The 21,655-nt window shown below is 44.9% G+C and overlaps 1 protein-coding gene across 1 annotated transcript in view; it reads left to right on the top strand.

Annotated features, from left to right (window-relative positions):
• The first annotated feature begins 2,415 nt into the window (after positions 1-2,415).
• LOC147460655 (OBERON-like protein) overlaps positions 2,416-21,655 on the top strand; it is an 83,552-nt gene continuing 64,312 nt past the window's right edge. The window contains exons 1-2 of the mRNA XM_086508383.1: positions 2,416-2,539; positions 2,752-4,033. Coding sequence (XP_086364509.1) covers positions 2,806-4,033 — 1,228 coding nt within the window. The 5' untranslated portion in view covers positions 2,416-2,539; positions 2,752-2,805. The remainder of the gene's footprint in view (positions 2,540-2,751; positions 4,034-21,655) is intronic.

Here is a 21,655-nt window from a genome sequence, read left to right as displayed (position 1 = left end):
GCTTCAAAGCTTTCGAGCTTCCTCCTCGACTCGGGAGGGCTGCACACGCGGTTAGCCGAGGCTAGGGGTCAAGTGCCCTGAGCTCTGATACCAATTGATGGACCTGTGATGCAGAGAGTGCAAGGGGAAGGGAAAGGAAGACAATAGACCTGTTTGGTGGAGCGTGTGAGAGAATCACTCTCACTCTCCTTATTGTTCCTTATTACCAAATGAATAAGTGGGCGGTCGCCCATCCAGCCATAACTGGCCACGAGCCTGAAACCCAACATATTTTCCATGTTTGTACACAAATGTGCATGTGTATGAGTGCTCACAAGTGTGACAAAATAGAAGGACACTTATCATGTTGGTGGTTAATCTTGTTGCCCAACATATATCACAACATTTGAGAAGACAAGTCGCATGTATGAGTGAGAGGATAATGTGAGAGAGAGATTTATAAATTATGAATGTTTGATATATATATATAAAAGAGAGAGAGAGAGAGAGAGAGAGAGAGAGAGAGAGAGAGAGAGAAGAAAATGATGAAGAAGAAGAAGAAGCTTGGGTGGTATAGTGATAGAACCATTACCACTTTCTTTTAACACACATACAACCATCGGCAAAGCACACACACACCTGAGAGAGATAGAGAGAGAGAGACTGACAGAGGATCAAGAGAGAGAATAAAGTTGAGAAGGGAGAAAGACTCTTCTTAGAATCTGCTCGCCTTGGATTCCAAAAAAGTGCTCGTCGAAAAATGCTCGCCAAAAAATTACGTCCGAAGAGGTAGAGGGAAACCGAAGGGGAGTGAGAGAGAGGAGATAAAGAGGGGAAATGGAAAGAGAGAGAGAGGGAGAGAAAAAAAGCTAACTCCAAAAGCTTGCTTGAAAAGCTCTGTTTAGAGCGATCTTTTTAGAGCAAGCTTTAGAGCGAGCTTTTTTATTAGATTTGGTTAGTAGAGCAACATTTGAAAAAAGCTTCATCTGAAGTTCGCTCCAAACCTCTACTCCTATTTATCTTGCAAGAAAACACCTTATATTTGGAAAGAAGTTGGTATGGTATGGTGAGAATGTTGGAACAGAGACATCGCAAGCAATGCGGAGCAACAATTCAAGTGTCCACTAATACCCCAGAAAAAATACCCTCAGACTAGGAGTTTAGTAAGCATCATCATATACATAAAAATTCCTTTATCTCCAAATAATCCACAAGAATAATGATAAGACTTTGTTCCAAAAAGGCAGACAACATGCCAACACTCTCCCTATAGTGACTATTTCCAAGATGATTGGAAGCCTAGCACTTTGACAAAGGAGACAAGAATGGACAATTCATGAAAATTGCTGCGATATCCTCAATCCAATCTTGCATCTAAGACATAAGCCTTGCCAAATCCCCATCTATAGAAGTTTGATGCGTGTCTAAACTAGTGTTCACCAAAAACTAGGGTGTAGTGTATTTTAACCAGCTAAAATTGCCAATCCCGACTCTTGCCTTGAAAAAAAATAACAAAGTTGGTATAGTTACTGACAAATGCTTCAAACTTTGACCTAAAATTTAGAATAGTTTTAAGTCTACTCTTATTGTCTTTGGATATGAATTTTTTAAATTGCAAGCCCCGGTAGAAACTGCCTTGTGCGCAATGATCCAGAGTGGCTGCTTCGTAGAGGTGTTTTAGACTGCATGCCCATGGCGAATGTATAGGGGAGTGCAATCTACGTGGCACACAACCACTCGTTCTAAATGGAGGAGACGTTTTTCAGACCCACCGTCAACTCGCGCGGCGGCACCACCTTGGACATGCGAGAGTTACAACCACTTTCCAGCGTCAAAAGCGGATAAACATTCGATCTCGCAACTCCACCATGTGGTGCCAACCAGTTGGGCATTCCATATCGGCAGCTAATTTAGTAATTGTAACGTGCAATGTGAATGAGCAACGACTGAATAGGCTTGTGCAACCCTAGCAAGCTTCGGTTATATCTAACACGGACATGGGAGATGGGATCAAAGGCTCCCATCAATTTTGGGCCCCGACATTAGGCATCCGCCGTGATCTTGTCACAAAAGTAAACTTGGGTATCCGAGTTTACAAAAAAATCCGAATTTACTTTTTTCTGCCCCGATACATTTGCACGTCAAAACTTCATGGAAATGTTTACATTCCACAAGTGACGTGCGTAGGCGATGTGGTTAAGCCAAATGGCTCTCATACCCCAAGTTATGGGTTCAACCTCCCAGGGGGGGCGGGGGGAAGGGGCGAGTTTACATTTTTTCTCGAGTTTACATTGTCCACAAAAACCCGAGATCTACGGTGCTCAATCATCCCACCGTAGATCGCATCTCCTCCCATGTGTGAGATATAGGCGGGGCCAAGCAACTGGCAACCCCGATATGACGGACGTTACTATTACTAGCAAGGTCAAGGACATATAACGATAGTCAACGATGACCTTACACGAAAATGTGATAATACCAGGGCCTTTCTCTCTCTCTCTCTCTCTCCCTCGGGCACTCTGTGCTGCAGCGTCCTCAGCGATCGACCTTTCAAAATCTGGTGAGTGCTCTCTCTCTCTCTCTCACCCACCCACCCACACAAACACACACACACACACACACACAGATCTCTGTGTGGAGAGAGAGAGAGAGAGAGAGAGAGAGAGAGAGAGAGTCTCTTCTTTTCTGTCTCGTTTTGGCATTAAGTACTCACATTCAGCATCCCGTTCTTATCTTTTTCCTGTTCTGTCGTTTTCTGTTTCTATCATGCAGAAATACATATAGTGAGCTTGACATGATCGCTGTCTTGGTGGTCACGACCTCGCAATGAAAAGAACAAGATCTTTCATGGAAGGGGAAGAGAATGGAGGGACAGGAGCAGGGGCCGGGGCCGGGCCAACTTCCTTATCAACTGGGGCCCTTCCTTCATATCAACAGTCAGCGGGAGGCCGGGGTGCAGCTCTAGGGTTGATGAGCCTATCTCAACTTCCAATATCTCTATCCAACCGCGATGGTGCACTATTGGCAATAGAGCATGCAAAGGACTCATCTGATGCTGCCACTGCAAGCTCACGTGGTGCTTGGAATGCAGAGCAACTAACAGAGTATGAAGGGAAGCAAAATCGTCATGCACGTGAACCAAATACAGTTGAGATCAACAACATCAAGGAAGAAAATGGTGGCTTGCCCGAGCAAACTGTCATACATCGTGTGGGTAGCTCAGATAAGCTCACACTGAAGGATATTGCTTGTGGCCCGATCGATGTTATTGCTGAACAAATGCATGGACAACCTGATGAAGTTTCTGAAGAACTTAAAGTTGAGCTCCGCGAAATTCTAAATGGAACTGGAGGAATACAACAAAGAGAGGAGTTCATACTTTTGCAGACGTTTGTTCTCAATAGACGGGATCTTTTCCCTGAGTCTTTGGTGCAGGCAAACAGGAATCAGCTGCAGATCCTTGTTGCCCTCAAGACAGGGATCCCAGTATTTTTGCTTCCAAATATATCGGTAACACAGAGCATCTTGATTGAAGTCTTTTTTCACAAGAGGTGCAGAAACATGGCTTGCCAAAGTCAGCTTCCAGGTGATGAATGTGCATGTGAAGTGTGTAGCACAAAGAGTGGCTTTTGCAATGTATGTATGTGCACCATATGCAGCAAATTCGACTTTGATGTGAATACATGTCGCTGGATTGGGTGCGACGTCTGCTCTCATTGGACCCATACAGATTGTGCAATACGTGTTGGCCAAGTGACAATGGGAGTGTCTCCAAAAGGGTCTGGCAGTTCACATGGGATGCTTTTTAATTGTAGAGCATGTAAGAATACATCAGAATTGCTAGGATGGGTCAAGGATGTATTCAATAACTGTGCTGCTGACTGGGAGGTAGGAGAAATTGCCAAGGAGGTGGACTGTGTGCACCGCATATTCCTTCGAAGTGAGGATTTAAAGGGCAAGAGATTGCTCAGAAAATCGGAAGAGCTTCTTGAGAGGCTGAAGAGTGGAGTAGATGGCCGCATTATATGTGGTGAGATGCAACGATTTTTCCAAGGTATGTTTTTAGTGGTGTCCTAATCAGTTGATTCTTATGTAAATTATTGATCAAGAGAAAATTTTAGTTAATCCCTCAATGGAGTCAAAGATGCAGGGGCGAATTGGCTGAACATTTTAAGCCATTTGGAAATTTAAGTAGTCATATTTCTTACAGGCAGGTTTTTTTGAAGGCTGGGTCTACCAAGAAGAGGAGCAGTTATATGTGCTTTCAATTCTGGCAACTGCATGTGAGGGGGGTTGGCACTTGATGGCTATATGAGAGGGGCCGCCCTTGATCCCCCTTTGCATCGATAGCTTGAAGGATGTAGAGTGGATAGTCTACCAAACAAAGACTCGTCCGATAGTCTGGAACAAAGAACACCTCACAACTTTGATGTTGACCTAAATAGAATTGAGGAATTGAGTTCTTGCAACCTTGGTGGTGGAGAGATAGCTAGTCAACATGCACATATGTAGTCATACCACCCAACAAGATGGATTCTAAAGGTGTTGGCTCAATTTATCTCGTTTGCAACCAAGGCTAAGCCAATACTTGGATTTGATTTGCACGTTATCCTGAGTTTTGGTTGAGCATTTTGCCAACACAACCATGTCGGACACACTTTTGGCCACATCCACTAATTCCATAATAATCTACCTAAAGGGTTGAAATATTGTAAGGTGCAGCGGAAGTGAATGTTGAACTTTGCTCAAGATGAGTGCTCTGCGCTCAAGGGTTCCTTTTACTTACGGAAGGGAGAGCCTTCCGTTCCTTTAGTGAGAGTGCAAATGATCACAAACAAAGTGGAAGACACTGTGAATGAAGGCGCTGAGACTGAGAGATAGAGAGAGAAGAATACGACTGTCACGTGACACATCCCAACCCTATGTGTCCGTGGACAAGCTATACCATAGTAGGGTTCAGTCAGTCCAGTCAAGTCTAGATTAGTAGTAATCTGGCACTTTTGTGAGTCTATTCGTAGACCGTGCATGCCCAGTCACTTAGCTTAGATGCATATCCTCCGATTGCATACAGCATGATCATCGAAATTCCCATCAGAATCCATTAGCATCAGTTAGGGGAATTTTCCAGTGCATTTAGCCTATTTTCCTATTTATTGGGATTTTCACTTATTATTTTTAAGTGACTCTCCTACAAAAGTAGGTGGGGCAATTTTGCTAAGTTAATATATAAGCAAACCAAAGTTCATACTTTCTATACTTTCTGGCAGAAGAGGCAGCAGGAGCTTCCCGCTCAACAAGCAACTTCTAGCAGTACCCCCCCTCATGACCCCTCATCGCCATACCTCCCATCTCCCCCTTGGCGTTTTCCCCACAGCATCAGCCTCGCCATCGATTGCCATTGCTAGCGACTTCCTACAGGCATTCAGCCCTGGGTTGTCATCGCCAATAAACCTCATTTTCAGCCAGCGTTTTTGAAGCAAAAACGCCAGCAGACCTCCTTTTTCCCAACGTTTTTCAGCCATCAAAAACGCTAGCAGATTCCCACTTTGAGCATAGAAGAAAACGCAGATCTCGGCCATTGACAAAAACACAGTTTTCAGCCATTGGAAAACGCAGGTTTTCAGTAGCAGAACATTAGCAGAACATTAGCAGATCAGCCCCCATTCAGTTGCAGATGATCCCCCAAGTTTAGCCCAAAAACACGCAGCCAAAACAGTCATTTTCAGCCACCGAAAGAGTCCCGAATTCAGCGATTAGAAGATCCCAGATTTCAGCCATCAAGTCGTCGTCGTCATCATCGTCGTCGTCATCGGCATAGTCCCATTGCATCAGTCCATTGCATACGCATTGTACACCTTTGTGCAATCAAAGTAGACCACTCTCGCCAAAGTTTGCTTGTTGCGATCGCACGAACCCAAGTTTACTTGGACATAGCGATTCCTAATCGTGTTTTGTTGAAGAGTGACAGGAATCCCAAGAAAGAAGGGCTTGTCCAGCCTCCCCTTGTGTCTCTTTTCACTCATTGAGAGCGGACCGTGCACTTAGCGGCCGGCCAATCGACGTGAGGTGGGAAAAAGCAACCTTGGTGTGAGCGCAAGGCCGCCAAGGGGTGCGTCCGCAGAAAAGGGTAGAACTCGGGTGAAGAGAAGATCCTTCGCCAATGCGATTTGCAAGCGAAAGAACCCCTCACGAACCCCAAGAACCCAAGACCCTCAAGACTCAAGAACCTCAAGAACCCCAAGAACCCAAGATCCTCAAGACTCAAGCACCTCAAGAACCTCAAGAACCCAAGATTCTCATGAATCAAGGACCTCAAGAACCTCAAGACCTTCAAGAACCCAAGTTCCTCGCGAGCTTAAGACCCCAAGATCATAGTGCATGGTCGTCACCCGAAGCGGCATGGATACTTTGCATTCAGGTGATGAGCATGAGAGAGGCGACGAAGGATTCTCCCCACCAGGAGGTTTTTCCAACCCTCCCCCTTCGCAATCTACGCCAGACCCTATGGAGGCAATGATGAAGCAAATGATGGCCATGATGGATAGACACGAAGACAAGCGCCTTGCTTTAGAACGCGAGCGCGACGCAAGAAAAGAAAGAAAAGAACTAAGGAAGGAAGAAGCGGCAGCACGAAACGCAGCATTGGAGGCCTATCGTGCCGCTCATAGATTGGCTTTGGAGGCCGAGCGTGAAGCTCGACGAGAGCTACGCACTCAAGAATTGATTGCCTAAGTCCTAGCCTCGAAGACCGAACCACCCAAAGATCGTGGAAGTTCGTCAGGTGGCGCAAGCCACGACGCGGATTCCAACCATCCAGTTACAGAAAAGTTGATTTTCAGTAAGTATGACGGTAAGATGGATGCTACAGTTATTCATTCTTGGTTGCATCAATTTAATGCTTATTTTGCGACAACTAAGAAGACAAGCAATAGCAAAGTTTTGACGGCAGCTATGTACCTTGCCGGTGATGCCATTAATTGGTACCACCCATGGCAAGAGGCACAGCTAGCCGCGCACCTAGAGGCAGCCGACGATTTCACGCCCCTCTTTTAGTTGGGCTAATTTCCAAGACAAGCTCAAGGCGCGGTTTATGCCACCTCAGTACCTCGCACGGTTGAAAGACGATTGGCGTGCTCTCAAGCAAAATGGTATGCCGGTTATGTCTTTTTCTAATCATGTTTTGCAGCTAGGTACCCAATTACGCATGTCGGATGATGAGCGCAAAGAGGCTTTTCTCTTTGGATTGGACGAGTATATCAAGTACGATGTCGAGGTATTCGATCCAATCGATCTCAACAAGGCGGTAGGGATTGCTCTCGCACAGGAGATGAAGCACAACAAGGGATAGCCTAAGGAGAACAAGACGTCCACAAGTACCTCGCAGACTTCTCAGAACCCTCAGAACGGTAAGAATGGTAAGAATGATTACTCTTCTAACCAATCTACCAACAGTATCTCATCAAAGAATTCTTCCAATGAATCTAAGGGTAAGGCTAACACAACTGCTAAACTTAAGGTTACTCCAGATGAAGAGGTAGCACAAGGAATTGTAGGAGGATACATCACTTCGGAAGAACAAAGCATGTATTCTAAGGAAGGTCGTTGTTTTCATTGTCACATTAAGGGTCACATAAAAAGAAGATATCTTAAGCTTTAATCAAATGAATCTAAAGAACCCACAGCACCCACCACATCTGTCAATGCAATGAATGATAACACGATTGTGTCCAAAGTTTCTCAGGACCCTCCCATTGATGATTCTCTTATTAAATGTTATGGTCGTACGTCGGGGCACCGTTTTGTCATATTTTTTGACCCAGGTAGTATGCATGATGTGATCAGTCTCTCTCTTGTTGAGAGAGTCCGTCTCGAAGTTAGTCCGAGATCTCCTATCAAGGTCTCTGGCTTTCGTCCTGGTATGGATGCTCTCATCACGAAGGAGTACCTTGATGTGTTATTTGCAATTCAACAGACTGCCTTCACTAGAAGATTTGTTGTTTCTCCTCTCTCAGGATGTGACATGATTTTGGGCATTCGATGATTTCGTGATAATGACGCTCATGGATTTTTTGACTAACACTATAACTCTCAATGCCAAAAGTGATTCTCCTATTGTCATTCATGGAGAGGACATTGCTCATTCTCCATCTCTCATTGCTAATATGGAGGACAAGATTGAAAGGATTCGGGATAAGGAGATTCTTTCAGTCTCTCTTTCTCCACAGCATGACACACAGGATTTGCATGATTGTGTGAAGCATGATGATGATTTGATTGACCATGATTTGCATGATGATTTGGATGATAAAGACAAGCATGATGAATTGCATGAACAAGATGTGATTGTTCACAAGGATGACGTGTTAGTTGATGCTTTTTCTAGCGAAGCTAACCTCGTTGTAGGTTCAATCAATCACCAAGAACTGATCTTGGCTTTCGAGTCAAGGTCCATAGATTCCCCACAAGACGATTCGATAGACCCGGAAGAAGCGATCTTGGCTCTTGAGCCTTGGTCCAAAGAACCCTCACAGGAAGTATTATGTGTTCGCATGATTGATACGCACGCATTGTTTGAGTGTTTCATTCGTGAAGGTTTCCTGTATTTTAGTCAGCATCGTTATGTGATCCCTTTTCATAGGCATGACATACTGTATGTTGAGCACGTTTCTCTCATGGATGAGCACGAATGTATGCGGATTGTTCATGAAAAGCTTAAAAGTTTGTACGTCAGGAAGTCACATTTCATGTCTCTTCCTTGGCATGACACAGTTTCCGAAAGATCACATGATAGTATGAGCACCAAGCATGGGCATTTCCATTTCCATTGTGATTTGCCACAGTTGATTTATTTCGATCAAACAGAAAAGATTCGACCTCATTGCTTGCATGTGTTTGATGAACGGGTTGTCACTCCGTCTATATGTTATCTACATTGCATACACAGTCTTTAGCAAAGACAAGATTTTTTTCCTTCACTTTACATGGAATGGGTATGTTCATGGTTTTGTATTGGAGATGGTTTCAGGAATTTTCAGCCATGGAGATTCTTGAAGACGAAAGAAGCAGGACTCTAGACGAAGTTGAAGCATCGAAGGAGCCATAGAAGACTTTGTGTCGCTTTCGGCGCGGCCCAAAGAAGCAAGCGTTGCAGACCTTTATGAAGTTCAAGTACCGCTCGACCCACACATCAGAGTGGGCCGGCGAAGAGTTCCTTCTAGGATTCCGGATGCTGTTGGCGATCTCCCTCGACGCCATACATTTCGGTACCAGTAACTCACTTTGAAAAGGAGGGGATGTCACGTGACACATCCCAACCCTATGTGTCCGTAGACAAGCTATACCACAGCAGGGTTCAGTCAGTCCAGTCAAGTCTAGATTAGCAATGATCTGGCACTTTTGTGAGTCTATTCGTAGACCGTGCATGCCCAGTCACTTAGCTTAGATGCATATCCTTCGGTTGCACACAGCATGATCATCGAAATTCCCATCAGAATCCATTAGCATCAGTTAGGGGAAATTTTCAGTGCATTTAGCCTATTTTCCTATTTATTGGGATTTTCACTTATTATTTTTAAGTGACTTTCCTACAAAAGTAGGTAGGGCAATTTTGCTAAGTTAATATATAAGCAAACCAAAGTTAACACTTTCTGGCAGAAGAGGCAGCAGGAGCTTCTGTCACTAGGAGGTGTATTTTTCCTGTTGCCTTCCGTAAATAAGTACTATAAATTTTTATTTATTTTATTTTTACTTGTTTTCCCCGGAACCCGTGAAAAGGTGCAAGTGGACATTGCATGGCCAGTGTGAAACGGCTGCGGCCGAATAGGTTTCTCACAGCGGGAGTCTGGGTCGGTCAGTGTGGGACTGGTCGGGCCAGTTAGCACTGAATTCTGATGAGTATGGAAGCCTGTGTGCGCCAAATGAAATCTGGGCCACTCGGAAAGTCACTTACAACTTTATAAGTCAGTGGGAACTAGAGAATTAACTCAAAAGGGACAAACTGGACACATGGCGGCTTCTGGGGAGTTTGCTACTTCCTGCTGAAGAGGAGGCGCCCAATTTGAGAGAGGAGGCTGATTTTTGATCAGAAGTGACCTATAGTGTGTGTGTGAGTAGTGGGTGCAGGTCTACAGCTTTAATGGAAAGCTTGCCTTCTCCTCGGTCTCATGTAGCGCGATGACTTGCTCTCGTGCATCTCTCTCTCCCCTTTGGCACATATGGTTATGCCCCACTAGTTGGGCTACTCAGATGAACATGTACAGTTCTGGGGGTTTATGCGCGTTTGCCAAGGCAAGAGCCTTCTGAACAGGAACCGGATTAGCTAATTGCTAATCCCCCACAGGTACGCATAGTTCCATCACGAAAGATTGCGAGGTTGGAGAGTTTTCTCGCGTGAAAACTCGTCCAATTCACAGGGGAACTGTCCCATTGCGTGCGGGAGCCCTTGGGACACGCGTTGGCATGTTCGCTCCGCTAAAAACGATCCGAAACAGCGAATTACAGCCTACTGTGTTTTTCTGCAGGTTTAGGGTTTCGCACCTAAACTGCAAGGGAACACCGGGGGAGCCTTGTGAGAGCCTTGGGATGCGTGTACAGGCTTTTGGGCACCGGCAGTGAAAAACAGGGAATTACAGCCTGCTGAATTTCTGTGACAGCTTACCAAAAAGCTTCCAGACAGCGAGGGAATCCGTCCTAGACAGGTGCTTTTGACCTATAGGGGTTTTTGCGTCGTTATGTTGCCAAAATCAGGTCGAAAACCTGCGTTTTCAGCCCTCGCCAGGTTTGGACAGCTTTGTGAAAGCTTGTGTTAAGTGGTCGGATCGTCTACCTTAATTTGAATAAAGAAATACCGAAAGGGGCGCCAGTCTTTGGGGCCTACAAGGTGTCGGTCTCGTGTGCGCAGTGACATTCTAGTCGTTGGACGCAACTGTGTTCTCTTCCCTTCTCAGTGCTCTGTGTAAAGTTAACAGGTAATTGAAATAGTACTGCCCTCTACGTTGTACAGGCCGGTTATATGGTTCCATCGACGGGATAGTCACTTTTTCTTCAAAAAGTGCAGCGTGGATTAATGTGGGTGAAAGCAACACAGAGCTTGTCGTTATGGCAGAGAAGAGAGACCAAGTACCTGAAGAGGGATCTTCCTCACATGGCACGGAGAAAGTTCCTTCAACTCTTTAAGAAGAGGTCAGGTTGTTTAGAACTCAACTGCGTTTCTGCATGGACATGTTTCAGTAGTTGGCTAACAACCCACGGATGCAGGAGTTCTTACAGGCTCCGACACAGGGTTTTCAGCCTCCTATACAGGGCATGACTGAGCCGTTGCAGGAGAGGAGATTTCCAATGCGCAGAGGACTCATGATGCTCGAGGGAAAGCCCATGTGGTTGAGCAACTAGCGGTGTCCAATGATCCAAAGCAGCTTGCTTTAGCTGGACAGGAACCAATTGTGAATGGTCAAGGGAGTAATGAACACGCTATGCGTCAGACCCTTCCATTACCTAATACTTATCCTCGTTATTTTGGAGGTGGTTCAGTGTTTCAAGCTATGGTTGGACCTTCCACAATTTATATGCCGGGGAATGTGTTTGGGACAATGCAAATAGGCATGGGTAACCCTATGTACGCGAACATGGGTGTCCAACCAGGTTTTCAGGGTGCCTACGGCCAGTTTTGAGTGCATGGAACACAATTTGGTATGGCTGGTTTTTCGCAGCCATACGTACAAAATGCAGATATGACAGGTAAAACAGTTGATGCGAGTGCTGGAATGAACAATCATGGAGCACTATTGTTTCAGGCACTTGTTTATGATAATGTGGCTCTTTTGAGTCAGCTGAAGGATTACAAGGAAGGTGGGCAGGGAGTGAAGTTTGAAACTTTCAGAGGAATTGAGGATCAATTGAAGGCTTTGACCTTCATACAACAGTTCGACGTAGCTTATGCTGAAGGAAACTTCACGGAATCTTCAAAGATACGCAAGGCTGCCACTTTCTTGAAAGGGAATGCGCTTCAATGGTGGACCGCATTGTTGAACCAAGGTCAAGCCCCAACAGCGTGGGTCCAATTCAAACAGCTTTTTGCGCCTGCATGGTTGACAAACACTTTTGAAGTGGATGTGATGACAGAATGGCACGAGTTGAATGCTAAACAGTGTGCGAACTTGGAAGAGTACAATAAACAATTTTGGGCCTCACCTGTTGCGAGTCACCTCTTACAGGTTTGTGCCATTGTCAGAACAGATTGAGAAATACTGTTGCGGATTGCCCAAGAAAATGAGGGACTACTGCACAAAGACTACTGTCATGAATATGTTTCAATTGATAGAGAATGCAAGAGTGGCCAGCAATCTGTCGAAGGGAGATTCCGATGGATTTAATAGCCACAAGAAAGGGTCCCAGGGCAAACGGTTTTCAGCCAAGGGCAATGTTGCAGCGAAGCCTTCTGAGCCTCCCACAAAGAAGCCCTCCATTGAAGAAGGTGATACGTCCAAGAAGCAGTCTAAGTCTTCTTCGGGACGAGGACAAGGACAGAAGAGGCATTTTTCTGGCAAAACTTTTGAAGAACGGAAAGCTCTTAGGGAGGCCAAGAAATGCTACATTTGTGAACAAGGACATTTTGCAAATGAATGCCCACAGAAGAAGTCATAGGATAAGGATGACAAGTCAGACCATAAAGGGAAGAAGCCAAAGCCAAGTGCAGGACTTGTTCCAGATTTGGTTGGAGACCAGCCAAACACAGATGCCACGGAGCTGTGCAGAGCTTGGGGCAAAGTTAGAGACCAGACAGTGCTGGTTTTCTTTGATCCAGGAGCTCGTGCAAATTTCATATCACCAGAATTGGCATCAAAGTTGGGCATTCGTGCAGAGGAGATGGGTATGACAGGGGAAGTAGGTTTGGCATGCCCAGGTCATTCAGAGCCTGTTACTCCCATTTTGGGAAAGCTTCGTCTGCACATTCAGAGCTATGTGGATGCGGAAGAATTTCATATTATGCCACTTGAGGGTTGTGATGTGTTACTGGGTATCCCATGGTGTTACAGGTTGCATGCTACGGTGGATACTTACAACAAAAAGATTACCCTTGTACATAGAGGAAAGACTCATGTCCTTGATGTAAAGCTTAAAGGCGAGCCGCGAGTCTGTTCCAGTTGTTTCTGCTTCTGCTATTTAATCTGTAATAAAGAATCATCTTTCTGCGTACTTGATCTTTGCAAAAGAAGTACCTCAAGTTGTATCTAATTTGTCTACCTTAGATAAAGACAGGTCAACTTTTTTGAGTGGTTTCAGTGATTGTTTTTCGGACTCTTTGCCAGGGGAGTTACCTCCTGAGAGACCTGAGGATCATACTATAGATCTTGTGCCAGGTTCTAGTCCACCGAATAGACCACCATACAGGGTTAGTACAGCCCAGCAGAAAGAGATTATGAGTCAGGTCAACGAGCTTTTAGAGAAGGGGCTGATTCAGCCCAGTTCATCCCCTTTTTGTTCGCCTGTACTCTTAGTGCAGAAGAAGGGTGGTTCATGGCGTATGTGCATTGACTATCGCGCCTTGAATAAGAATACCATCAAGAACAGGTTTCCCATACCGAGGATAGATGACATTCTTGATCGGCTTGAGGGAGCGTCATTGTATACAAGAATAGACCTAAAGAGTGGGTATCATCAGATACGCATTAGGCCAGAAGATGTTCATAAGACTGCGTTTAGGACAACATTTGGTCTCTATGAGTTTCTTGTCATGCCATTTGGTCTCACAAATGCTCCTGCCACGTTTAATAGAATGATGGACAGAATTTTTAGACCACATAGAGACTTTGTGGGTACCTTCTTTGATGACATGATTGTCTATTCGAAGTCTGAAGAGGAGCATAGGGATCACTTGACTGCAGTTTTTAATGAGTTACGTAAGAACAGGCTACTCATTAATGCGAAGAAGAGTGAATTCTTTTTGCAAGAGATTCACTTCCTCGGGCACATTGTTTCAAAGGATGGGGTACGCATGGATCCTGCTAAAGTGGAAGCAATTAGGTCATGGCCAGACTTGAAGTCCGTACATGACATTCGAAGCTTTCTAGGCTTATGTTCCTACTACAGGAGGTTCATTCAAAATTTTGCTGAGATTGCTTCTCCACTCCATGCACTACAAGGAAAAGGAGTTACTTTCAAGTGGATAGCCAAGGAAATTTTAGCGTTCAAACACTTGAAAGAGAAGTTGACTTCAGATCCGGTAATCATTTTGCCAGATCTTTCGAAACCTTTTGTGGTTCAGTGTGATGCGTGTGGCCATAGTCTTGGTGCAGTTCTAATGCAGAATGGCCGAGTAGTCGCATATGAGAGCAGAATTCTTTTGAAGACTGAAAGAAACTTGCAAGTCTATGAGAAAGAATTGCTGGCAGTAATTCATGCTCTCACTAGTTGGAAACACTATTTGCTAGGGGCTTATTTTGTTGTCCAACCGGATCATCAAACCTTGCGATATTTTCTCACACAGACGAAGTTGTCTGAGAAGCACATGCGATTGTCAAACATCTTGTCAATGTTCCATTTTCAGATTGTGCATGTGCAAGGGAAAAAGAACGTGGTGGTTGATGCCTTGTCACGAAAGCCCCAAATTTGAGCAGTGTCAATTCCGTACCCTTGTGAACTAGACGAAATGAAGACACAATATGCTGAAGATTCAGATTTTGCAAGGATCTATGACCAGCTTGTTGATGGGCAACATCATGAGCACTATATGCTTAAGAATGACTTTCTCATGATGCATGGAAAGTTATGCGTTACTAAACAGTTACGGCCAAAGATTTTGATGGAAAGTCATGCTCCACCTTATGCTGGGCATCGTGGAATTGATGCGACAGTGAAAGGGGTTGAGGCATTCTTCTATTGGCCAACTTTACGTCAAGATGTTGACACATTTGTAAGATCATGCTTAGTATGCCAAAAAGTCAAATTTGACAGACAAAAGCAACCGGGATTGTTGCAGCCATTGTTGATCCCTGATAGGCCATGGGAAAGCATAGCAATGGACTTTATCTTTGATCTTCCAATGACGCAAACATGCAATGATGGGATTTGGTGTAACCGGCCTGTTCAATCCAAAAAGGGCAGTAGACTTTACTTCAAACCTTGATTTAGCTTTCACCCATTATTAGTCGTCTATTTTACCTGTACTTTCAAGACACAAGAAAGGGGAGAGGGATACAGGCTGCTAGATTGCACCTGTATGAGTAGACGGACACCAGATTGGCCCCTAACTTAGGCGCCCCTTTCGGTATTTCTTTATTGTTCAAAAGAGGGAATAAACGCCGAGGTTCCCTACAAGCTGCCCCGCACAAACTCGGCTGAATTTCCACTGTTCTAGCCCGATTTCGGCAGCATAACTGTACTAGAACCCTTCACGGTCAGTATTCCCACGCATTAAATGACTTTCCCGACGCATACGGGCACTTTGCAAAACCTGGCGAGAATCTGCAGCACGCTGAATTCTCTGTTTTCAGCCCTGAAAATGCGCCAGATCACCTGTACAGCGGTCCCCTTGCGTCCCCGAACCTCCTGGGGGTATTAGGGTCCGTATAGGGCCAAAACCCTAAACCTGCAAAAATACACAGCAGGCTGTAATTTACTGTCTCTGGCTCCGTTTCGCGTGCCGGTCGCATCCGTAGCAAGTCCTCGAGCTCCCGCACCTGTAGGGCTACTTGCCCTTTGAATCGGACAAGATTTCTGGCGTGAAACCTCTCCGAATTCACCTGTACCTGCGGGGGGATTAGCCGCTAGCTAATCCAGTACCTGTGCAAGAGGCTCTTGCCTCGGCAATCGCGCATGAACCCACACAACTGTACATTGGTCAAGTGAAGAGCCCACTAGAGGGGCATAACATACTGCCAAAGGGGAGAGAGAGGGCAGTGCGTAGCGTGCAGGGCATCACTCTTGGCACCGCACTGTGCATAAGAGGGAAAGCAAGCACTCCATAGCTCTTAACCTGTGACAAAAACTGAAAATGAGGCTCTCCCCCTCCTAAATTCAGCGCCACTTCTTGTTGCATGAGGCAAGTGCACCAGAAGGTGCCAGTTGGCACATTTATAAGCATTTTTCCGTTTCAGGGTTGCCGTCTAAAAATATCCCAACCGGTTGCCTAGTTGACTTCACGGCAGAGTAAGAAAATGTTCCCCTTGTCATTCCGGAGGTAATGACGCCAACACATTTTCAAGTCCCAAAATAGCAGTTCCCTAAATTTTAGGAGATGCTGCCATTGTATCTTTCTAGGTCATCCGACCCTCTTTGTACACTGCGGCCACATCCAGAACTGAAATGTAGCCTCTGTAGCAAAGGATTCCACTTTGGCTAGTCAATGACCCCACTTGGCTAACCATAGTCCTTGTCCAACCTTAGTGCTCTCTTGCCCTCAAGCCTGGACTCCCTCTGAACAATTCCACACTAGCTATGCAATGCAGGGCAGTTAGATTTCCCGAGGGGTGTTTCCAAAAAGTGAAAGTAAATAGATAATAAGAAAGAAATCAACAAAAAGGATAGATAGTAGTCACACGCTGGTGACATACCCCTCTCTTGAAATCTCAAACGTCCTCGTTTGCATCTGTCGTTCATGCTCCTAGTCAACACTGATGTATTCAACACCTGTCGACACATGTACGACACATACATGCTCATTGTCAACCGTGGTGTATTCAACACCTCGTCGACTCATGTATTGCTTGCGTGTGAACCCTGTCCCAATGACATAGTGGTAGCTTCGCACTCTGCCATTGCTTTGAGTCACTAACTTTGCAATGACAAAATGGTAGCTGCACATTTTGCCACTGTCTTATAGTACACGTTGGATCCCGTAACACTTTCGAGCATACCCAAACCTACAGTTTAAGAATGCAGTTACACATGTACTCTTCAATAGAAGCAATCACTGTATCCTTGACAAACTGACAAGAAATACTCACTTCTATAGCACTAACCAAACTTTTGGACATTCCATAAGAGCAATTGCCAAATTGACAATCTGTACAGCTCTAACATTCATGTAACAGGTATTTGATTTGAGCTCACTTTAAATACCATGTACATCATTTGTTTCAGAAGCCATTGTCACACTGACAATCCATTTAGCTTTGAAACTCATGGGGTCAAGGTAGGTTGCAAACCGAAGGCTTCAAGGTAAAGTGATAACACAGTTGGTGACTCTGCAAGTTCACCTTCTTCCATCCACTTAGCATCCATTGGTGGATAGTTTTTGAACTTTACCAAGTAACGCCTAGCAACCTTGCCTTTCACTTTCCTTTCTTTGTGTGCCAAAATCTGTTCAGGGACCAAGATCTCGTCAAGTTCCTCGACTTGCGGCTGATCTTCAGCTGGCATATCTTCTGGCACATCACCCACATAGGGTCTGAGAAGACTCACATGAAACGCATTGTGAATCTTCCAACTGTCAGGCAATTTCAGCCTATATGCAACATCACTGATTATGTCGCATACTTGAAAAGGCCCATAGTAACGCATGCTGAGCTTTGGAAACAGTCTTTCCTTGCCCTTCATCTTCTTTAACCTTGCCTTTTCAAAGCGTAAAAGCACCCAATCACCAAGTGAATATACCACTTCACGGCGGTGACGATCAGCTGCTTTCTTTTGCTTTGCCTGAGTCCTTTCTAAGGCCACTTTGACCTTCTTGTACATTTCATCCATGTCCTGAACATACTTATCTGCTTCAAATATCTTGTCCTTTGTATGTAGTATGGGAGGAACTTTCTTGCCACCTTCAACTATCTCAAAGGGTGCCTTGCGAGTTGATGAATGCACTGTATTATTGTATGCATACTCCACCAATGGCAAATACTGCTCCCACTTTCCTTTATGCTCTGACACATAGCACTTTAGCAGATCTAGGACAGTAGAATTTGCCTCTTTTGACTGCCCATCTGTTTGAGGATGAAATGACGAAGAGAATTTGAGCGTGGTGCCCATATTCTCAAACAAGCCTCTCCAGAACAAACTTGTCATGCGTGGATCACGGTCGCTAACAATCGACTGTGGCATGCCATGATACTTGAAAATATTGCTCATAAACAAGCGTGCCATCTGATCTGGCTTTATCTTCTTCCTGACAGGAATAAAATGAGCCTGTTTGCTGAATCTGCAAATAATGGTCCAAATACCATCATTTCGTGTTTGCGTTCTCGGAAGATCAAAGATAAAATCCATAGCAATACTTTCCCATGGTTTATCTGGAATAGGTAGTGGTTGCAATAACCCTGGTGCCTTTTGCCTGTCAAACTTGACCTTTTGGCAAATTAGGCATTCTCGCACAAAGGCATCCACATCCCTTCTCAATGTAGGCCAAGAGAAGAATGTCTCAACCGCTTTAATTGTAGCATCGATACCACGATGCCCTGCATACGGTGGGACATGACTCTCTTCCATAACTTTGCGTCGCAATGGCTTTGTGACACACAATCTGCCATGCATCATCATGAACCCGTCTTTAAGAAGATAGTGTTCATGACGTTGTCCATCCGTTAGTTGCTCGAAGACCCTTGCAAAATCTTCATCATTTGCATACTGTTCTCTCATATCATCAAGTTCATGATGATAAGGAATCGACACAACTGAAATTTGTGGCTTCCTTGACAAGGCATCAGCCACAACGTTCTTCTTGCCTTCCACATGCACAATCTGAAAATGGAACATGGACAAGATATTTGCCCATCGCATATGCTTCTCAGATAACTTTGTCTGTGTCAAGAAGTATCGCAAGGTCTGATGGTCCGTTTGGACAACGAAATCTGCACCTAGCAGGTAGTGTTTCCAACTTAAGAGCGCATGAATCACAACCAGTAACTCTTTCTCATAGACCTGCATGGTCATCTCTGGCCCTTGCAAAATTCTGCTCTCATAGGCTACTATCCTGCCATCTTGCATTAGCACTGCACCAATGCTACTACCACAGGCGTCACACTGGACCACAAATGACTTCCTAAGATCTGGCAACACAATGATTGGATCTGAAGTCATCTTTTCCTTTAAGAGATTAAAAGCTGAAATCTCTTTTTGTGTCCATCTAAAGGTGACTGCCTTCTTTTGAAGAGCATGTAAAGGTGAAGCAATCTCAGCGAAATTTCGGATAAACCTTCTGTAATAGGAGCATAGTCCCAAAAAGCTTCGGACATCATGCACCGTCTTCAAATTTGGCCATGACTTGATCGCTTCAACTTTTGCAGGATCCATTCTGACACCATCCTTTGAGACAATGTGTCCCAGAAAGTGAATCTCTTCCAGAAAAAACTCACTTTTCTTTGCATTGATGAGCAACCTATGACTGCGTAGCTCTTTGAACACAATGGCCAAGTGATGCCTATGCTCCTCTTCATTTTTTGAGTAGACTATCATGTCATCAAAGAATGTACCAACAAACTGCTGCTGTGGACGGAAAATTCTGTCCATCATCCTATTGAACGTAGCAGGAGCATTTGTGAGACCAAAGGGCATCACTAAAAATTCGTAAAGGCCAAACGTCGTTCTAAAAGCAGTCTTGTGCACATCCTCTGATCTAATGCGGATTTGATGGTACCCACTCTTTAGATCTATCCTGCTAAACATAGCTGCTCCTTCTAATTTGTCCATAATATCATCAATTCTAGGTATAGGGAACCTATTCTTGATGGTATTCTTGTTCAGTGCACGGTAGTCGATGCACATACGCCATGAGCCCCTTTTCTAACAGCTCCTGTACTTGGCCCATTATCTCTTTCTGCTGAGCCGCACTAACCCTGTACGGAGGCTTATTTGGTGGGCTACTGCCTGGCACCAAATCTATCGCATGGTCCTTGGGTCTCTCTGGCGGTAATTGAGACGGTAATGAATCGGAAAAGCAGTCACTATACTGTTGTAAATACATTGACCTTTCTTTTTCTAGCACAGATAAATTTGATTCATCACAATCTGACACTTCACGTGCAAAAACCAAGTACGCAGAAAGATGCTTTTTCATTACAGAAGTAATAGCAGAAGCTGATGCAGTAGGAATAGACTCCCCTTTAAGCTTTACATCCAGAATGTGAGTCTTTCCCCTGCTCTGTACAGTGATCTTTTTGTTATAGGCATCCATGATTCCCTGTACACGAAACAACCAAGGAATACCTAACAACACATCACATCCGTCCAGTGGCATGATGTAAAATTCTTCAGCATCTACATAGGACTGGATATGTAGACGCAACTTTCCAATGATGGGCGTCACAGCCTCTGTATGGCCAGGACATGCCAAACCTGCCTCTGCTGTATACCCCATCTCTTCAGGCCTGATTCCCAACTTTGAAGCCAATTCTGGGGAAATGAAGTTGGCTTTGGCACCTAGATCAAAGAAGATAAGCACTGTTTGATCCCTGACCTTTCCCCATGCTCTGCAAAGCTCACTTGCATCTGAATTTGGCTTGTCGCCCACCATATCTGGCTCTAGACCAGCCATGGGCTTCTTTCCTTTCCTGTCCTCCTTGTCTTCAGAATCAGCTAGCCTTTTCTTTGTAGGACAGTTGTAAGCAATGTGGCCAGGCTGCTCACATATAAAGCATTTGTTTTCTGTCCTCAGGACCTTCTTTTGCTCTTCTGACTTGCGAGGAAAACGTCTTTTCCATTTCTTCGCTGGTCCCTTTTCTGATTCAGCCGTAGCTTTATCTTTCCCTGCATTGGCTGAATCCTGAGTCCCTTTAGGAGCCTCATTGGGAACGTGCTTCTTGGCTGAATTTTTCTTGCCTGATCCTGCCTTGACGCCAGTGTTAAATTCACAATCTTCTCCCTTGAGCAAACCATTGCCAGTGTTTGCTACCTCTATGAGCTGCGTCAAAGTAGTGACTTTTGTCTTCGTGCAGTATTTTCTCAATCCTTTAGGTAGGCCACAACAGTATTTTTCAATCTGTTCTGTCAATGACACAAACCTATAGGAAGTTACTGGAAGTAGAGCTTTCCAAAACTTCCGATTGTAATCATCCAGATTTCTGCAAGTGGCAGCATTTAGCTGGTGCCGTTCTGTCATGACATCTGCTTCAAAGTCATCAGATAACCATGCTGCTGCAAAAATCTGCTTGAAGTAAATCCATGTGGACGGAGCTTGCCCTTGAAGCAATAAAGTTGTCTACCATTGTCCCGCATTCCCTGTCAAGAAAGTGGCTGCCTTGCGGACCTTTGAAGCCTCTGTAAAGTTTCCCCCTGCATAGGCCTTGTCAAACTGCTGGAGGAATGAGAGAGCCTTCTTCCTGTCATCAAACCCTGTAAAGGTCGTGAATGTCACACCTTTGCCACCTTCTTTGTACGGAGTTGGCCTCTCCAGCGGCGTTAAGTTGTCATATGGAAGTGACTGAAACATGGGAACACTGTTAGGGTTCATCTGTGTTCCTTGATCGCTATTAAGTTGACCTGGAAATGCCATATTTGGCTATTGATTTGTAATTCCAGCCATACCAAAATTTGCCCGTGGCATCCCAAATTGGCCCTGAGTGCTTTGAAACCCTGGTTGCATGCCCATGACACCATACATGGGGTTAGGCATCATTGTTTGAGCACCCCCGAACACTGTTCCTGGCGTGTAAAACTGATTTCCAGGTGCATGACCAGCCATGCTCTGGAATACTGATCCACCTCCAAAATAGCCAGGGTGTACTGAAGGTGGTGGGAAGACCTGTTGCAT

This window comes from Adiantum capillus-veneris, chromosome 3, assembly GCF_014529385.1.
Source record: "Adiantum capillus-veneris isolate H3 chromosome 3, ASM1452938v2, whole genome shotgun sequence".
Classification (NCBI taxonomy): Eukaryota; Viridiplantae; Streptophyta; class Polypodiopsida; order Polypodiales; family Pteridaceae; genus Adiantum; species Adiantum capillus-veneris.
This window is presented reverse-complemented; position numbering and strand designations above follow the sequence as displayed.